This window comes from Poeciliopsis prolifica, unplaced genomic scaffold, assembly GCF_027474105.1.
Source record: "Poeciliopsis prolifica strain line A6 unplaced genomic scaffold, Auburn_PproV2 SCAFFOLD014, whole genome shotgun sequence".
NCBI lineage: Eukaryota > Metazoa > Chordata > Actinopteri > Cyprinodontiformes > Poeciliidae > Poeciliopsis > Poeciliopsis prolifica.
Genome location: NW_026562389.1, coordinates 1,821,006 through 1,839,320, shown reverse-complemented (window position 1 = coordinate 1,839,320; position 18,315 = coordinate 1,821,006). Strand labels below are relative to the sequence as shown.

General features: G+C 38.0%; 1 protein-coding gene across 1 annotated transcript in view; it reads right to left on the bottom strand.

Annotated features, from left to right (window-relative positions):
* Positions 1–18,315, bottom strand: part of aopep (aminopeptidase O (putative)) — an 87,634-nt gene that overhangs the window by 3,469 nt on the left and 65,850 nt on the right. The window contains exons 15-17 of the mRNA XM_055039416.1: positions 11,141–11,257; positions 6,166–6,252; positions 5,924–6,072 (exon numbers count right to left, since the gene is read on the bottom strand). Of these exons, the coding sequence (XP_054895391.1) occupies positions 5,932–6,072; positions 6,166–6,252; positions 11,141–11,257 (345 nt within the window). The 3' untranslated portion in view covers positions 5,924–5,931. The remainder of the gene's footprint in view (positions 1–5,923; positions 6,073–6,165; positions 6,253–11,140; positions 11,258–18,315) is intronic.

Below are 18,315 nucleotides of genomic sequence, written 5' to 3'. Positions count from 1 at the left end.
CTGTTTTTTTTTTTTTTTAATATTACATCTGTTTCCCAGTTTGATTGCAAAGTTAAAGAACTGTTTGCATTTTTTTTGAGTCAGTTGACTTGGCCAACATCAAAGACTCAAACCTTAAATCTTGGTATGACATTTTGGAGCTGCAAGGCAGTGAAAAATAAACCGCAACAAGCCAAGAAAGAGTTTCACACAAAGTTTCCCCAGTAAATTTAGAAAGTTGTAGTTCAGCCTTCATTTTTTTGTAATAAAGCTATGAAATAAGAGGCCTGAGAGATATTGAATGGTACATTTTAAATATTTTTGCCAAGATTTGGTGAATATTTGAGGGAGAAAACAAATTTCTCTCAAAAAAAGTGTTTCTTTCCCTAATAGATAACAAGCTTAGCATTTAGAGTTCTCATTGGACGCATACATGCACAAATTTGCATGAATAAATGTATTTTGGGCTTTTGATGACTTATTTGGACAAAAATTTTTTCTAATAATGAAAAAAGTTTTTGCTATACTTCCATAATAAATTTGAAAAACAGTGACTGAGTGGACATTTTTTAATTTAGTGTGGATTTTTTTTCTAATAAATTGGGTCAAAATACAGGAGGAAAAAGTTAATCAATATATATTTACATATAGACTTGTATATCTACAAATATTAGAATCAATTTAGCTTAGCAAGTTGCAGAAAAAAAAAAATTGTGTTGAGTATACTTTTTAAATTCCAAAACAAGTTGTGATGTGTGTTATGGATCATAGTTCTCTTAGAAGACCCTACTGTTTACTTTGCAGTTGTTGATTTTTAAGAGAAGTTAAACCATATGGGAGTTTGGCGTTCCACACATTTTGTGCAAAATGTTTAGGTACACTTTGAAAATCATGTCATTGCCTCTTCCTTCACAGTTATGCATTTTGAATAACATGTTATATATTTATCAGATACATGCATAACAATGTATGTTATACATTATTTTGTATAATGCTGTGATTAATAACTTTAAAATGCGGGATAACAACTTTGGTTTTATGTAATTGCATTTTACATCCCATTTTTGCCTTGTTATTGATATTCAATTTTACATATAGTTTAGATGTTTTGGACACTAGCAAAATGAATGAGAAATACGATACAAATAAAGCACATAAAATAAAATAACTCCTCATCACAGTCAAAGTTATGTTATTGCCCCGTCCAACCAAAAACCTGTCCTTGTATTATGACAGGTTATTACAAGTTTCAACTGTACTAAAAATTTATATTGAATTTTTTTGTTGTTTAACTTCAACGTTTTTAATAGGCTTTATAAAGAGATTAACCCTAACATTATTCTAATAATATACCCTGAGGTTTGTGGTTGCAACTTCATAAAATGTAATAATAAGAAAAAAAAAACAGTATTATTCATACTTCTGCAAGGCACTGTAACTCGAGTTTAAATGTATTGCATCAGTCTGAAGCCCTGCTATATTTTGCTGGCAGGTCTTACATTTACTTTGACTGACAGAATGCTGTACTGTCAGATTGTGGTCGCTGCTTTGTATTTGATTAAATCTGTCAGTGTCGCTAAGCAGAGTCAGGGTCTCACTAGGCCTCATTAGCACACAGCTAGTAGACCCACCAAGGTGCTTGGCTCTCCACCTTTGCCAGGATTACAGAGCCCGATAAAGGCATCATGTGCAGAATCATGCTGGATATATGGATCAAAGCGGAGGCGGAGATGTGTGTGGGGAGGTTTTACATGCAGGCTCTCGAAAACGATGACTGGGATAAGAGCTTGAAAAAAAAAAGGTGAAAAATGATCCAGAAACGGTAAAGAAGCAGAAGATAAAGAGACTGTGGTACTTTAAAGAGGCGGAAAAATACGGCTCCACTGTCTTTACACACATTTCTTTTCTTTCCATTGTCTCCCTGTCTGGGTCAAGCTCTCCTCAGGTGCAGAACTTAGCCACTGTGAACAAAGAGGAAATCAATCACTGTTCACCAATCAGCTAAGCTCTGTATCTGGCTGGAGAGAGGGTTCAGAAGCTGGCCCAGGTGATTGATGTGTGGTCAAACCATCGTGCTGATGAGTCCCCCTCATCATTGTCATTTCAAATCACCGTCTCCTCAAACATAATCACGCAAACCCTTAAATAATCAGGCCCTCTAGAGTTCTGGTTTCTTCAGTGTGCAAGCGTGTGAAGATGTTTGTGCATTGAAGGAGCTCTGGTTGCCAGAGCAGCCGGCGGGGTCAGGACTGTGTGGTAATCCCTGGCAATGTGATTTTATCATAAGCCACAAATCAGCACGCCAGGAACCCTCACAGCCCAGACATGAAAGAACAAGATCTCCTCTCTGTCTCTCATTTCCCTCCCTCTCTCTCTACCTGCTGAATCGGAGTCCAGTTCACTGCTAACACCCTGAAAGTAAAAACTTTCTCTGCTCTGGCCTCCTGTTTTTCTCCCCTCACGTCTGCCATAAGAACTCAGCCGTGAAAGACCACAACTGCAGATGATTCACTGCCTTACTCTCACCCGCTATTTCCTTGGTTACCCTTCTCGTCTCCTATTCGCCACGCTTGGCTGACCCGGCGATATGCCCCTCATTAAGCGGATCAAGAGGGATTCCAAAGGCATGTACTGGGGGGAGGAAAATTACAAGACAGCGAGCATGGTAGGATGGAAAAAAGAAAAAAAAAGGTACTGAAAGACCACCCTAACACTCTAAAGAGTTGTGCTTTTCAGGTTCAAAAACAAAGTGGAGGAGGGAGCACGCCTTCATAGACATGTTTTCAGTTAAAACCCACTCAGCCTGCCTCAGCAAAATCAACATAATCCACTGTGATTGAGACTGAATGTTTGGGGGGAAAGGGTACAGGGAGAACTGTTCAAGTTAGGGTTCCTAGATATTTACATATTTCTCTGTAAATATCCAACGGTTTACCAATCTTGACATTCCAGTGAACTCTTCTTAAAATGTCAAATACTAAAATTCCCAGGGCATAAAATTATTTCTCTGCAGTGGGCAAAATGAGTGCTTCAAAAAAAATAAAAATAGAAGAAAAGAGCAATAAACGTAAGGCCATGAAAAGGATGAACAAGGAAGGGAGAGGGCAGAAGGAAAAAAGAATGAGCGATAGTATGCAATAAATGACATGAAGGAAGGAAAAACAGAATGCCAAAGAAAGGAAGAGAGGTAGGAGGAAGTAAAGGAAGAAAAAAAGAAGAGAGAATGATTCGTAGGACAGTAGGACATAAGGACATAAGGATCAAAGCAAGGAATGGAAAATGGGAACAAAGACTTAACATAAGGAATCACATAAGAGAAGGGACAGAAGAATATAGGAAAGACATGAGGACCAAAGTAAGGAAGGATGGAAGTAAAGAAGAGCACAAGGAAGGAAGGTGGTCACAAGAAAACTAATAAAAAGAACAGGGGGATAGAAAAAGAAACAAGGAGCAAACTATGAGCAAAGAAAAGGACACAATGAACTGCTTGAAGAAAGAATGACGACATGACAGCAAGCCAGGTAGGACCCAAGGAGGAAGGAAGGACAACATCCCTTGATCCATTGGAACATGGAATACAATCTGGAAATGTAATATTTCTTAATACTCTAGCTTCCTTTTTCAGGCTTATTCAAACCTTGAGAATGCTGAAATCAAGTTCCAGACTGTGTAGGATCCCAATCAAGTAAACCAAAAAAAGACGATTTAGTAACACACACTGAGAAGGGAAACATAAATCCACCTCCCTACAGAGAGATATGAAAAGGCAGCAAGGAGGTCTGTTCATCCATCATTTTAATTGGAGTGAGATCTCAGATGACCAGTGGGATCCACTGATGTTTATGGGGGCCTGCTTGGGTCGGTCCAATGGGAAGTCATAGTAAAAGTTGGAGTATTAATCTCTAAATGCTTCTTCTGCTCTTCTGAGGTGACGGGAGGAGGAGGATGGCAGAAAGATGTGGGAATACTTGTGGCAGCGTATCTGTGTCAGCGAGATTTATCGGGACAGAGCCGGATGCCAAACACTTGTAGAAAAAGCCTTTCACTGGGAAAAACGGCATCTGAAGATAAAAGCTTGTCGTGGCAGCTCGACGAAGAGGATTCAGAGCTGCGAGGTTGATGTTGGACAAGTTTTTAGCTGCACCTTCTGACAGACTGAGTAAACCAAGGTCACAAATGCCTTCTCGAGTGTTATTAGGTGGAGAGAGGAGAAATAATAACACAGCTCCATTTGATTTAAGCCAAAAATCATTTGCTGTACCTGCTTATATTTTGGCGGGATTTTTGATCATGTAATTTTCATGTAAGTTGCAGACACATTGGCTGGTAAAGATGTGTAAAAAGCCTTAAAATAAATTAGTCTTCTATAACAGCGTTATAACCATATGCTAAAACCGTTTGAAAAACCTAATGTTTAATCTGAGTGTATTTGCTCAGTGTGTGAAAAATAAATGGCATTTTAAGAAATAATTGTTTTACCAAAATCCCTAGAGGCACATTTACTGCTGTGCTTATGGTCAATACCTTGGAAAACAACCTTTTGGCAGTAGGGCAGCACTTAGTCTGCTCTTGTAGTTTTAGAGATAGATCTAGATCAGGGGACTCGAACTCCTGTCCTTGACAGCCACAATCCTGCAACTTTTAGGTGTGTCCCTGCTCCAGCATGCCTTGATCAAATGACTGACTGACCTTCTCTGCATGTTGCAGGCCAGGTAATGAGACATTCATTTATATTAAGGTTCTGGGATGGGCAGTAATATATTTGACCTGACCATAGAGCTCAGGATAAGTGTTGGGACACTTTGCCAATAGAAAAGATAAGAAAGCAGTAGTTCATCTCAACAAATGACTTCATCATAATATTCACCAAAACTGTTGCATTGTCATATTTTCCTTTTATCCCACAAATAGGTTATCTTCAGCCATAACCTTTTATTTATAAAACATTTGTGTAAATAGCTGTTTTTGACTTCCATTTTCATTAACATTTAAACTATGGCTGTAAGATATATCTCAAATTAACTGTTATTCCTTTGAACTGCAATAAATAATAATTGATTCTACTTTAAGTACCAGGCCCTCAGGCTCTCTGTAGCTGTATTATATCTAGTGATGTTTGATGTTTAATGCAAAAAAAAAAAGTAGTTTCTTTTCCAAACTAGCAGGCGTAGCCAGATGCATCTGTCTCAGTAGTACCACATTGAAACAGAGACTGAGATAATTTTTTTAAATATATATATATATATATTTCCCTTTTCGTTTTCTCCAAATCAAAACTTTTCATCTTTCCTTCATTTAGTGCCAGAGTAAGAAACCCCTCACTGCTCAGGATAAGCCAGGAGGCCACTAGTTGACAGCTGTGATTATGCATATAAACAACACCCAGTGGAGGAATTCCAGGATGGACTGTGTGCAAATCGCTCCAAATTGAGTGGAGACCATCCTGAGCCCTTCAGCACATGCTCACTGACCCATTTTCTCTGCGTTACTGTCTTCCAGCAGAGCTTGTTTGAGGAACAAATTCCCAAATTCCTTCTCTGACAAATATGGTAATGGTGCTGCCGTGAAACCTCATGAGCCTACGATCTCGCTTACAGGTCAGAAAGGAATGTGCAGCAAAGGTAGCCAGCAAATTCACATGTAGTCTCCCTGCTACACTGGATCAAAATAGATTCAACACAAAGCTTTCTTTATAGAGCGCCAGGTCAAATAAGGCAAAGTTTCAGGAAATACACTTATCAGACAATAATTACCCTGACGTATGCTATACATGTTAATTTACAGTGAAGACTCTGGACTTTCAAGACACATGTTGGTTAAAATTAGCAGTTTCTGCTCAAACCGTTGAAAGGAAAAGAACTAAAAGCTACTGTTCAGTAGAGTGTCAGAAACCCTGTTGGAGCTGCTAAAACTAAAAATCTGCTAAACAAAAATGACACTTCACCTCCAATGTCACAGAATCATCTCCACCACAACTCTGCGTGCTGATTGGTCCATTTCCTCCTGGACCAATGCGAGACATCGACGAGCCAAAGCCTGCTGCTCTGGATCCTCCTGAAGCATCAGCTCCCCGTAAAGATACACACCCATTGCCTGAAACACACACATTTTGTTCGAAATCTACTCATTGCTTTTCTACATGACTTGAATGATTATGGAATAAGAGTGATAATGCTAATGTTTTACCTGATCATGAAGCAGAAAGTCCTCAACATCACAGTAAGCCTGAGAGTAGGAATGCTTAACAACCAGCTCACACCAGCGATGTCGGACCTGCAACCAAAACGGGGAGAAAAAAAACAACTGCTAGTCATAAATACTACATTTCAGTTTCAGAATAATGTCAGTTTGACAGTTTGCAACACCTCCGGTCTTTGAAGAAAGATAGTTACCAAGTTACATGGCCTAGTAGCTGATAGGTGGAAGTAGCACAAGCGATGCCCTGTTTGTAGGCTTCATTTAGAGTTTGTAGACATTCATTGTCACAAAATAAGGCAAATTGAGGCATTAAAGCATCTTGGGATATAATCAGGGTCATTGCTAGGATTTATAAATTGATCTAGTTTTATGGTTTTATTTCTAATATTGAATTCAAAATTGCTGTACGAAATGTACGATAAATAAACTTGACTTCACTTGATTTGGACGTCTGTTCTCATCAATAAATTTTGGTAATCACTCTTGCGTTATCATTGAGAAGCACAATTATATTGAATGTTACATTTCTTTAAAAATCCATTCACCCCATCCACCGTCTGCAACAGCTTGTCCATGCAGGGTCGCAGGTGGGCTGGTGCCCACCTCAGTGGTCATTGGATCAGAGCTGGGAGACAGCAGTTCATTCGTGAAAAAATTTCAAGACATTAATGTAGAATTAACAGATCGGGGCTTCTGTTAAACCTGAAAATATCATGTGAGAAACTACAATTTGATTTTCTGACCGTGGATTTGTTGTGTGCGTTTGTGAAAGCTGCTGCCTGGCAGGATCAATAGGAGCTCTGTTGCTGCGGTTACAGGAGAGACCAGACACTGCCTCGACCATCATCCGTCATCATCTGATACGAGCGCACATGAGTGTGTGTACGTACATTTATATACTTGTTGAGGAGGCTGGCAGAGGACGATAAAAGATATTGAGGAGCGCTAAAAATTTTGAGATGAAAAATCTTTTAAAGCATCATCAATTCTTTCAAAGCTTAGCTGTTTCCCCTTGACTGCATTTTTCGTGGGTGTTTTCAGTCTTCCTCAAAGTGTCTCCACTGACTCAGGGTAATAAACTAGTCCCTTGAAGAATTCAGTGTGGGATTTCTGGTGATTGATTTGATCTCAGCAGCTCAAGCTCTGGGAAAAGAAAAAGGTACAAGAATTCATTTAGAGGTTTTAGAAACTGAGCAGAAGTGATCCTCCAAGGCCTTTTTTCAAGCTTTCACTCTCATCACAGAAGTCTGAGTCTTTAAAACGCGACATTATTCTCCTTTCATCTTTGAGGTGTCAAAACTGAGACCGACCAATGCTTCATTTGGAAGCCAAAAAGGTTAGTTTAATCGGTTTTTTAATTAAGTTATATTTAGTAAGAACTCAAAAAGCAGATATATTTCAGAAATCAGCTCCATTTCCCTCTAGAAATATGTCTTCCTGTCTTTGCACGAATGTGCACAATATGTTTACCCTCTAGTGCTAGTTCTGCCCTCCTGGCCTGTGCAGCCCCAGCAGCTGCTGACTATACTGGGTTACATTCCTGGGGAGAGCCTTGGGGCACAGCAGCTGCTTGGTGCACCTCTTCTTCTCCCTTTTTTTTTTTTCTTTAAACTATGTTTCCTCTTGCAGGGCCCCTCTTCCTGACAGCACATGCAATTACGCAGTGACATTCCTTCATTTATTACTGCACCGTTGTTCTTCCCTTCATTCCTCTCTACCCCTGGTGTTATCACACACAGGAACTGCAACTGTTGCTTAAATATTCAGTGTGCATGCAAAGTTACAGACTATCCTTTGTCTTTACTATCTCCAAATGCTCCAAATTCTGCTTAATACCGTAAGAGCTTAATTTTAAATCAGGTTGACTGCTATCTGCTAAATCAGTGGTCACTTCAGGAAGGTTTGCTTTGTCTGCATTATTGGTCAGGGTAGTATGTACTTCTAAAATTAACTTTGATTTAATTAATTTGTGCTGTAACATGATGATTGATGATCATCACCTATTGGTTTACTCTCATTTTGCAACAATATTGCCAAGGGATAAAGTGTCCCAACTGCCCGCTAAAGGAGGGAGAAAAATTTTGTCAATAATTTAGTCACTAATTTTTATGTTATCATGCACAAAATGTAAATAGAAGACGTAACGTGTTTTTCAACCAGTAAACATCTCAACAATGTTAACAGCTGTCAGTGTTTGACAGTTGTTATTTTTGATCATTTTATTAAACTTAAACTTGGAAATGGACTTCATTAAAACTATTTTATCATCACAACTATTCTAAAGTGTAGATAATCAATGTGCAGCTACTTATTGAATTACCAAATTCACATGCTGAAAGCTTGAAAGCCAATTCCATTCATAATGTAATTTTTTTTAAGAACTGTTCGCTTTTTGGATGTATTTTCTGCATGGACAGATTTGCTTTTTAATGTAAGCTCAGATACACATCTATGTTGCACAGACTATTTCTGAATCCCGTCGTCTGTTCCTCCCTGGGCAGTAAGCCATGTTTAATCAAAATCTTCAAATGTGTACATTATGTATAAACATAATGTACACATAAACATTATGTTATAAACATTATGTTATAAACATTATGTATAAACATAATGTACACATTTCGATTTGTTTAGATTTGTGAGTGACTGTAGCTCCGATGTACAGCAGTACAGTCAGTATAACTAGAAAAGTGCTGCGTAAAGTTCAATCCACTTATTCTCATCTGATTCTAATTCAGTTTCACAGTGTAAGCACTGTGATAGCACAATATAAGGCTGGAACATTGTAATCTCAACTTGTAGATTAGAACTCTCACAAAAGAACTCTCACCGTTTATGAAAAAAGATCTAAAACAGTTGACAGCTTTTTTAATTAGCACAAACCAAATTCTTGAACTCCAGTGCAACCTGGAGTCAGCAAACTTAACAGAATGAGTTGCCTTTGACACATGTGCAACCTACCAAGAGTGCACAAGTAGATTTACACTCGACCTCAAGTCACACCAGGGAAGGGAAGTGGGCCAAAGTCGCATTCTTACATGCAAACACATGCACACAGGTCCACCAGCACAAATATTCATGGCCACTAACAGCCAACACACACACAAACACCTGGTTGCACACGCAATGACAGTCAGCTTCTCACTTTTGATCAGATTTTCACATTCACAAAAATGCTACAGGACAGCATTTTACAAGCTTTTTTATCACTTTTACTCTACAGTATCGCACCACTGTGCAGATATTTGTTTACCACAAGAACGTATGGTGAAACATGGAACAGCAGCCTGTGATCACATTTGAATGAAAGATTTATATATATATATATATATATATATATATATATATATATATATATATATATATATATATATATATATATATATATATATATATATATATATATATATATATATATATATATATATATATATATATATATATAAAAATGTTTTTTTTATATGTATAAGAGGAGGTGACATGTATACTGTTCAATCTGACAAAACACCATTACAAAGTGATTGTATTATTAGTTCCCTTTTAGAATCAAAAACATCCATTTATATCATCCAATATTCAATAACTCCAGAAAGCTCCCATCTGTGATTGAAACAGCACTCAGATCTGTTTTAATCTAAGAGTTTTAAACAAATTAATTAGCATTTATCAAAAGAGAATGTGGTGCAAGAAAGTGAGAAGTGGAAGAAAATAAGTTTCAAACACAGAAAAAAAAGTATAACTGCATTTATGAGGAGAGTTGAAATTGATTAACCTCTTGAGAATGTGACAAATAACCCTGGACCGCGCCACTGCCTTAGAGAAGTGTGTGTAAGTGTGAATGTTTTGCAAGTATGTTATTTCTGCACCACTACTTGGATAATGGTCCTGCTTATTTTTAGCGAATAGTGAGAGCTTTTTTTTCCCCTGGAAACTGTGGAGGAGAATCTGCATTTTATCTGCCAGGAAGTGTCCTGATCCTGAAAGCTGGATCCGAGGCCAAACACAGAGCGGCCTCCGTTTTGTTACTACGAGGTCGATAAGCAGCCACTGAGTAATTATACAAATAAAAAGGTACATATTTATTTTTATTTATGTGATTATGTCGTCGACAATTTTTTTATTTTATTTTAATATTTTAATGCACCTTTTCTCATCAGGATAAGTTCAATGACTGCTCAAGTGACTCCACAACAAAACATCTGAGTCCCATTAGATGCACTGCAGCCTCAACAACAGCTCGTATAATTAATAGGAAGCTGTAAAAACCTAAATATGTATCAAGTTTTTCTTTTCAAAATGAGCCATGTGTTAACGACAGAGGTTAGCATGGACAGTTTACAGGTTTCTGCCACAGCTGTGTTTCCACACCAGTTCTCCTGTACTTTATAGCAACTCTGTAGTGTAAAATAATCTTGATTATTGCAAATACCAATACAGTCAAAAATACACAAATGCAAATACTGTCTTAAAAGTACAAATATATATATAACCTACATTGGCTTATCAAGGCACTCAGCTCATTTTGCCACATCACAACCACTCACTTCAGTGACTATTACCTACAAAAAGTTGATCATACTGTAATGTAGATGGAAAATTCAAGATGTTTTTATTAGATTATTATTATTATTATAAGATTATTATTATTATTTTACAACTAAAAGCCTTGATCATGAAACACAGTAGTGGTAGCATCATGCTGTGGGAATGCTTCTCTTCTGCATTACCTCCCAGCAGGGCATCATCTTTAAGCATACAGGCCGAGCTGCAATAGCATATTGTTTTTAACCACAGCATATTCAGGTGTTGGAGCTACCTAGCCAAACCTTAATTCAAAGAGAAAATTTGAAACTTTCTTGTATCAATTGATATTTATACAAGATGTTTAATCCCTGTAGCCGAGTTCAGAGAACTTGGTTATGTTTGCTCACTTGTCTGAGCTCGTGTGCACGTTGTGTCTCACCTCAGCATCTTGATTCTGCAGATTGTAGGTTTTGTGCAGAGCACGCATCGATGACACACTCAGCTCCGATTCTTCCAGCAGAAGCTCCAAAAGCATCACCAGCTGCTCCGTCGTCAGCTGAGGAGACAAAACGGTTCATAATATCAATAGAGGCTCACTCATGAAACTTACTCTGACACACTATTAAAGATTATAAGTGTAACCTTCTTCATGCAACTAACAACACCAAACAAGCAAAATTATCCAAGCTTTCAAAATAATTTAAATACCGGATATTGCTTGCAAGCACATTGGTATTGTTTTCTGAAAGCTTCATTTTCTTTTCTGTGCTGTGACTGCCTTCGTGGGAGAAAATCAGTGGAAAACTGGCATTTAATTGAGCTCCTCAAACCGCGAAAGAGGTGAGGCAATAAAATCAGAGATGCTAAATAAATAAATATGATAATGTAAAAGAATATTGAGCTACAAAGAAATATTACAAGAGAAAATGAGACGAAGCGATAATATTACGATTGGAGAACAAGACAGAGAAGTGAGATGAAAGAAAGCAGGGATGCCGTCTTTGTTAGCTTTGAACCAAAAGTAGGAATCCTGTTTGGGAATAAACAGTGCTATAAAAGTCTATTTTTGTTAGCACAATTATGCTTTTTAAGCGTTGCAATCCCATAGTGCAATAATGTATGGGTTTTAAAACAGAAAGGAAAAAAAGAACAAATGTTTTCAAGAATTTCTGGCTTTTGCCTCCTTTTATCCTGCTGTCCTGGAGTAAACAGGCTTTTTTCTTTTTCAGATGACTAAAATCTTCAGAGACGAGTATTCTGGGAAACCATGTAGGCAGAGATATGAGAAAGTGGCTTCCTCCTCTGGGGACAGCTGTGCCCAGCCTTGCCTGCCTTCCCTGCTGGGTACACCCAACACTTTCCCCCCAGTCCCAGCCTGGGACACAGTTAATGGCTGGAGGCGCCTCAGAGACCAATGTGAAAATGAGTATGAAGTTTGTGTGTGACTGAGGGGAAGCAGAGTGCGAGAGAGAAACAACACATCCTACCTTAAGTTGGAGTGAATGAATCATGCATGAATGTCATAAACGACGACCTTAATTCACGTTACAACCAGAACCTTCAACGTATTCTACTGGTATTTTGTGTGAAAAGGAAAGTGATACATGCCTTTACAAATTGTACAAATAAATATCAGAAGAAAGAGTAAATACTTTGCAAAATGAATGTGCTTTAACATGAACCACTGTAGATGTGGCAGCATGTTTAGGGTTGTGTTGTGCTGGAAGGTAAACCTCCATCCCAGACTGCAGCATCAACCAGGTTTTCTACCAGGGTTGCTCCGTATCTATCTGCATTCATCTTTCCATTAACTCCAACCAGATTTGATTTGCTTGTGGAAAATTTAAAACAAGACGTCTTATGCTTCTTTTTTTTTTTTTTTGCTTATTTGTTTTGTTCTCCCAACAGTGACTTTTGTCTCCCCGCTCTTCAATAAAGACCAGGTTTTTCAAGTGCAAAACCAGTAGTTTTTCTGTCAACAGATTCTCCCACCTGAGCTGAGAGTCCAGGCAGCTACTTAAGATTAATGCTGTTAGTTGTTTTCTTTCTTTGTAAGATTCTAGATCAAATAGGGCTCTATGAGGTGCTCAAAGCTCGATGTTTTGCTTTAAAAGATAACCTTGACTTAAAGCAACCGAGAGCTTCATCCTCACCGTTGACCTCCAATCTTCCCCAACAAACCTCTGAAGCCTTTGCAGAACAGCTGAATTCATGCCGAGTTTGAATTGCACAAATTGTACACAAATTGTTTGGTAAAAAGCTTGGAAACCATCTATTTTTATCCTTCAATTTCACAATCATGTTCTCCTTTGGGTTGAACCATCACATCAAATATGAACAGATTTCAGTGATGTTTGTGGTTGTGGTGGCACAAAAGCTGAAGAATTTGAAGAGGTAGGAATATTTCCGCAAGGCGCTGCACCTCCTGGAGCTGAGGGAATCACATTTAGACTTGAGCTGGCCAACAGTCAAATTAAACCGTACTTGCACTGCAGAGACATATTTACAATGGCTAACATATGATATCTCAGATTCCCTTCACTCTCTATCCACTCCCCTCTTTTGCTCTCTCCTCCCTCCATTTTGTGAAGGCTGAGTGTTTTCTGAAGTGACGTCTCCATCTTCAATGAGTCTCATTGGGGCCCACCCATGATCTCTCTTAACCCCCCCTCACCCACCCACCTACCCCACTCTTTGAAAATGAGCAGTTGGCAGCAATAAAACACCACACTCACAGGAGCGCTCACACAACCTCTCTGCACTCTGTGACTGTGAGGTCCTGTTTTGCCTGTATGTATTTATGTTGCTATGGCGGTAATCAATATGTCTGCAGCAGTGTCTCCAGAAACAAATTCCTGGTCAATGATGATATATTTGAAACTAGTTCACATTGTTATTATCCTGTCACACACAGCGTGCACTTCGTGGCAGACAGGGATGGAACCGTCTCCCCTTATCAAATGACACCCGTTCATGACTTCAACAGCAGTTAACAGTGGAACCCACAAATACTGTCCTGCACTTTAACAGGAACACAGGATTTGCTGTTACTGGCAAAGAAGGATGGTCTTTTCTGTTACTTCAATCTGACAATTAGCTAAAATTTACAGGAAATATCAGGAGCTGTTTTTCCACCCGACAGTCAAATATGAGTAATTTGTTTCCCACGCTTCTGCCTCAAGATGGCCAGCATTATGTTTCCTTAAAGAACCCCTCAGGAGAATAAAACACGTGCCTGAAAGCAGATTACTTATTCACGCAACATTCTCTGCTACTTTTTCTACACCTGGAATTTCTTTCTCTGTGCTCCTTAAAATTTGTGGTTTTCATTTTGCAACCTTAAAAAGACAAAAACTTAGGACAGTGAACAAGAAGAATTCTGAAATGTTTTGACAGTCATTAAGCTTCTGTTTGTGTCATACAAATCAAGCTGGGAGAGAAACGAATCCAGAGATTATTTTTTTGATCTTATGGATTCACTTTTATTAAAAACTAAATAAACTCTATCCAACCAATCATTTTTATACTATCTAGAAACCTTCCACATTAATTTGTAAAAATGCCTCTATAAAATAAAAAAATCACAGCTCACAGTAGCAAATTTTCACAAACAGAAAAAAAAAATAGACAAATATGTTTTTTTTTCCACTCAGTGGTGAAAAAAATACCACATGAATAAACAAATGTTGCCAGACTTGTGTGATGTCTGAAAAACTCTTATTCATGTCTTTATAATGCAAGTGGCACAAAAGAAGGTTCTGCAGCACAAACCAGCACTAATGTGGCACAAATGTTTTTTCTGAAACTGAGCAAGATATAATTTTCAAAAAGAGCTGAATAAGTTTTACAGCTTTTGACAGTATTTTTTGTAGAGACAAAATGTTTCTACAAAATGCCTCACACTAAAGAGAAGAGTAATTTCTTCCTGGAAAAAAAAAAACCTCACAGAGACAGCTACGGTCAAAGCTGCGGGTTAAAGGTTGTCTGAATGTAAACATGTTAATCCCTGCAGTATATTTCCACTGTGAGGCTTTCACCTGTTTGCTTAGTCAAAGCCATATAGAGAGTTGTTTTTTTTTTGCTGGCAGGGAATACTAGGACTAGAATCCATGCAATAAACATATTTTTCTCAGAATTTCCAGAGTTTTACGTTTTCAGGCTGTTTTAAAATGCAAGAGTTGATAGTCATAGAAACCCCTACAGCTGAGAGTTGGAAATTTAAATGTTTCCCAGCATCTACTCTTTGTCTATACTTATCCAGACCATGGAAAACACTTGAATCGAATTCCAAACTTTGCCAGACGGCATTATCTTCCATTATAACACAATCAAAATGCCAGTGTTCACAATCTGCTGACAGAGGTCTGTTTCACCATCTGTACATTGAATTGAGCTTTGTTAGGACCTTTGGGAAATATGCTGCTGAAATGTCCCCTCACACACACTGACCTCTAAACCTCTACAGAACAATGTCACACAAATACCCATGTGTGTGGATGTAGGTATAAATACAGACTGGTTAGTTGACTGACAGCTCAATGCCACACAGCAATAGTAAAGACGGGAAATGATGTCCACTTTAAGCTATGAATACAATAAAGCAGTCTCGTTTGTCCATTACCTCATAGGGACCTTTTCTGGTATACTCTGCACCTAAGGACCAACAGTTGGTGCGATGCCTTAATAAGGACAAAACCATCCCCAGTGGAGGCATTTTTAGTGTAATAGACAATGATTGGAAACCTGAGCTAACCTGCCTTTTCACACAAACAAAGCACCTCTATTTATGGTATTTCTATCTAAAAAATCAGACTGAGAAGAAGACAGAATGAGAGTTACTTCTGACCTCTTTGCACCTGCTATGTTGAACGTGCTAAGATGTACTTTCTCCCGAGCAACCCATCACTTCTTCAGTATTTCTGTGGTAATGACACTTAGCGCCACTTTTTTTTTCTGTTTGAGGAGGGCAGAACCTTGTCCTCCATCAGGAGGCTTCAATTTTAAAATAAATCAGAGTCAAAATATTAATCTGTCACTTACATCCCCTTTGCTAAATGAGGTCAGAACACCTGAGAAAGTCAATTCAAATGTTTCCTGTTATTACTGCAGCCAGCCATATGACAGACATGCTCAACCCTGAAAAATTAATCTTCACTGTCATCATCTTATGTTTTTGCTTCAACAAACTAAATACAAAACAATGAATAATGAAAAACCCAATTGTTTCTTTGCTTAAAATATATTTATAATGAGGCTCTTGACATAAAATTCACCCCAGATGTCAGCAACAAACTAATCCAAACATACAAAAAAGCAAAAACAAAACATATGTTAGTTTCATAAAATAACTTAACTGGTAGCAGTCAATTGACAGCATGAATGGAAAGGATTCCTGTCCCTTTCTAAGTGGAAATTAATATCAAATAAATTAGTCCCTAAAAAAGATTTAAAATCTTTTAAGTTATCAATGTCTGGAATCGTATTGTTGCATTCATCGCAGAGGTTAAAGACGTTTCTAAACATCAAAACTACCCAGTAAGTTGACATAATCCAAAAGAGCAAAAAGCATAGCTTCTTTATAAACCAGTCATTAACATGTGTTCCTCAAACGATTTCTGACAGAGAAGTCAAGAGGACATTCTGATGAGTCGTCCAAGAACCCGTTCTTGACCTGGAAATGACAGATGCAGGATTTCCATGCAAACAGTTAATTCAACTAATGCACTCAACCACAATGGCCTCTATGTACACTCCCTACACGAGAGTCCACAGCTGAAGAAAAAGCACTCTGAAGCTCATTTAAGATTTGCTGCTGAACATAAGGACAAACAAATTAAATCCCAAACTGAACCCTTTGGGTGCAATTGCACACACCATGTTTGGAGGAGAAATGGCACCATATAATGCGTAAATACACCATTCTAACAAGTGTGGCTTGGAGGTGAAAACATTGTGTGGCATTTGTTTTTAGAATATGGTATTAACACATTTCATTTAAGTGAAAGAAATATAAATAAATAAAAAAAGCATTCTTGATAGGAATATGAAAATGAAACCGTGGAGAATCCTTCACCTCGACAATAATCCAAATGTAGCACCAATAAAAGTCTTAGTTTCAAATAAAGAAGATATAGCTGCTATTATGCGCCAGTCAAACAACTAACTGCAAACTTTATGGACAGAACTGAAGGTTAGAGTGCATGGAAGATGTTCCAAGTCTTCAATTTTTATTTGAAGTGGTTTTTACCCACAAAGGAATTTTTCCTACTTACTAAACTTTATTAATTATCTGAGAGAGTCTGCTTTATTGCAGCTAAATTATTAACTAATCTGTATGTGCGGATTTACTTGAGTTGTTATGAACATCTGGTGTTACTGTGTGTCACGGAAAACTATATTCACTGAGAAACAGTTGACATGTTTATCACTTGTTTTTCCTGCTGTTGTGATTACAGAATCTAAGTTGCTTTTCATCTCACTTTTCATTGGCTGTAGGAAAAATTATTAAAGCATATACCATTTTATACCTGAAGATATAACATCTTTTTTGATAGTTTAGGACTAATACAAAGAATGGAATCAAAAGAATTGATGGCTAGAAACAAAGACAGGAACCCCTTCTAAAAGTCAACCAGAAAACCAATTCACTGTGAAATAATTACAATTTTTTTTCCCTGCAGAGGATAAAGGAGGCCGTAAAATTCATAAAGTCCCTTGAGTTAAATTTGTGACTTGTGACATTATAGTGAGTAAAATTTGACTAGAAATGACTTGGCTTTAAAGGAAGACAGATGTTTTGGTAATACGTACCCCTACCTCTGTACCTACAGAGGGTGGGAGGTCTTTTTTGTTGAGCCACGCATCAATATGTGTGGTTGGAGACACTGACCGAGTGTGACATTATAAAAGCAAACTGTAATGTCTGAGCGGCCGCTGAATCGTTCGTGCATGTGCGCGTCTGTGTGTGGTGCCATTCAGGCACTCGGCTGCCTTTTATTTCTTTCTGACCGCAGGCTCGTAAAAACACATTCTGGCACCGGCAGCCAAAGGACTCGGCCCGCCCCTCAGGTACTAAGGTTTCATTCTTTCTTTCACTCAGATCCTTTCTTTTCTTTCTTCTGTTGGCTCTGTCTGCAACGCCGTCTGCTGTCTGTCTCCGTTCAGATCTTTTCATTACACCTTTTCAATGGGGCAAACTCTTGTGTTTGGCTTGGCCAATTAAACGCTCCTCTATTGCCCTTTTTAAATATATTTGTCTGCCTTAATTCTGCACATGGGGCCCAGATCACTTGTCAGGTGGAACGGCAGAGGCTGTATTAGGTCCCGAGGACGGACACGTATGTAAACAGATGGGACACCTTCGTAAATATCCACTTTAAATTGGCTCACACAGGTGCTGAAAAACTGCAAACTGAAAACTTGCAACAAAATTATTCATATCATTTAAAATCCCAATATAAAACACTAGTTTGTTATTGTAAAAAGGCTTGAGTCAACCTTTGCCAGACACTGTATAATTAAATAAGTTAAAAAAAAACAAGAAACAAGAAAAATATCTCAGAGCAATTTTGTATGAATAATTTTGCTGCAAGTTTTCAGTTTGCAACAAACTGA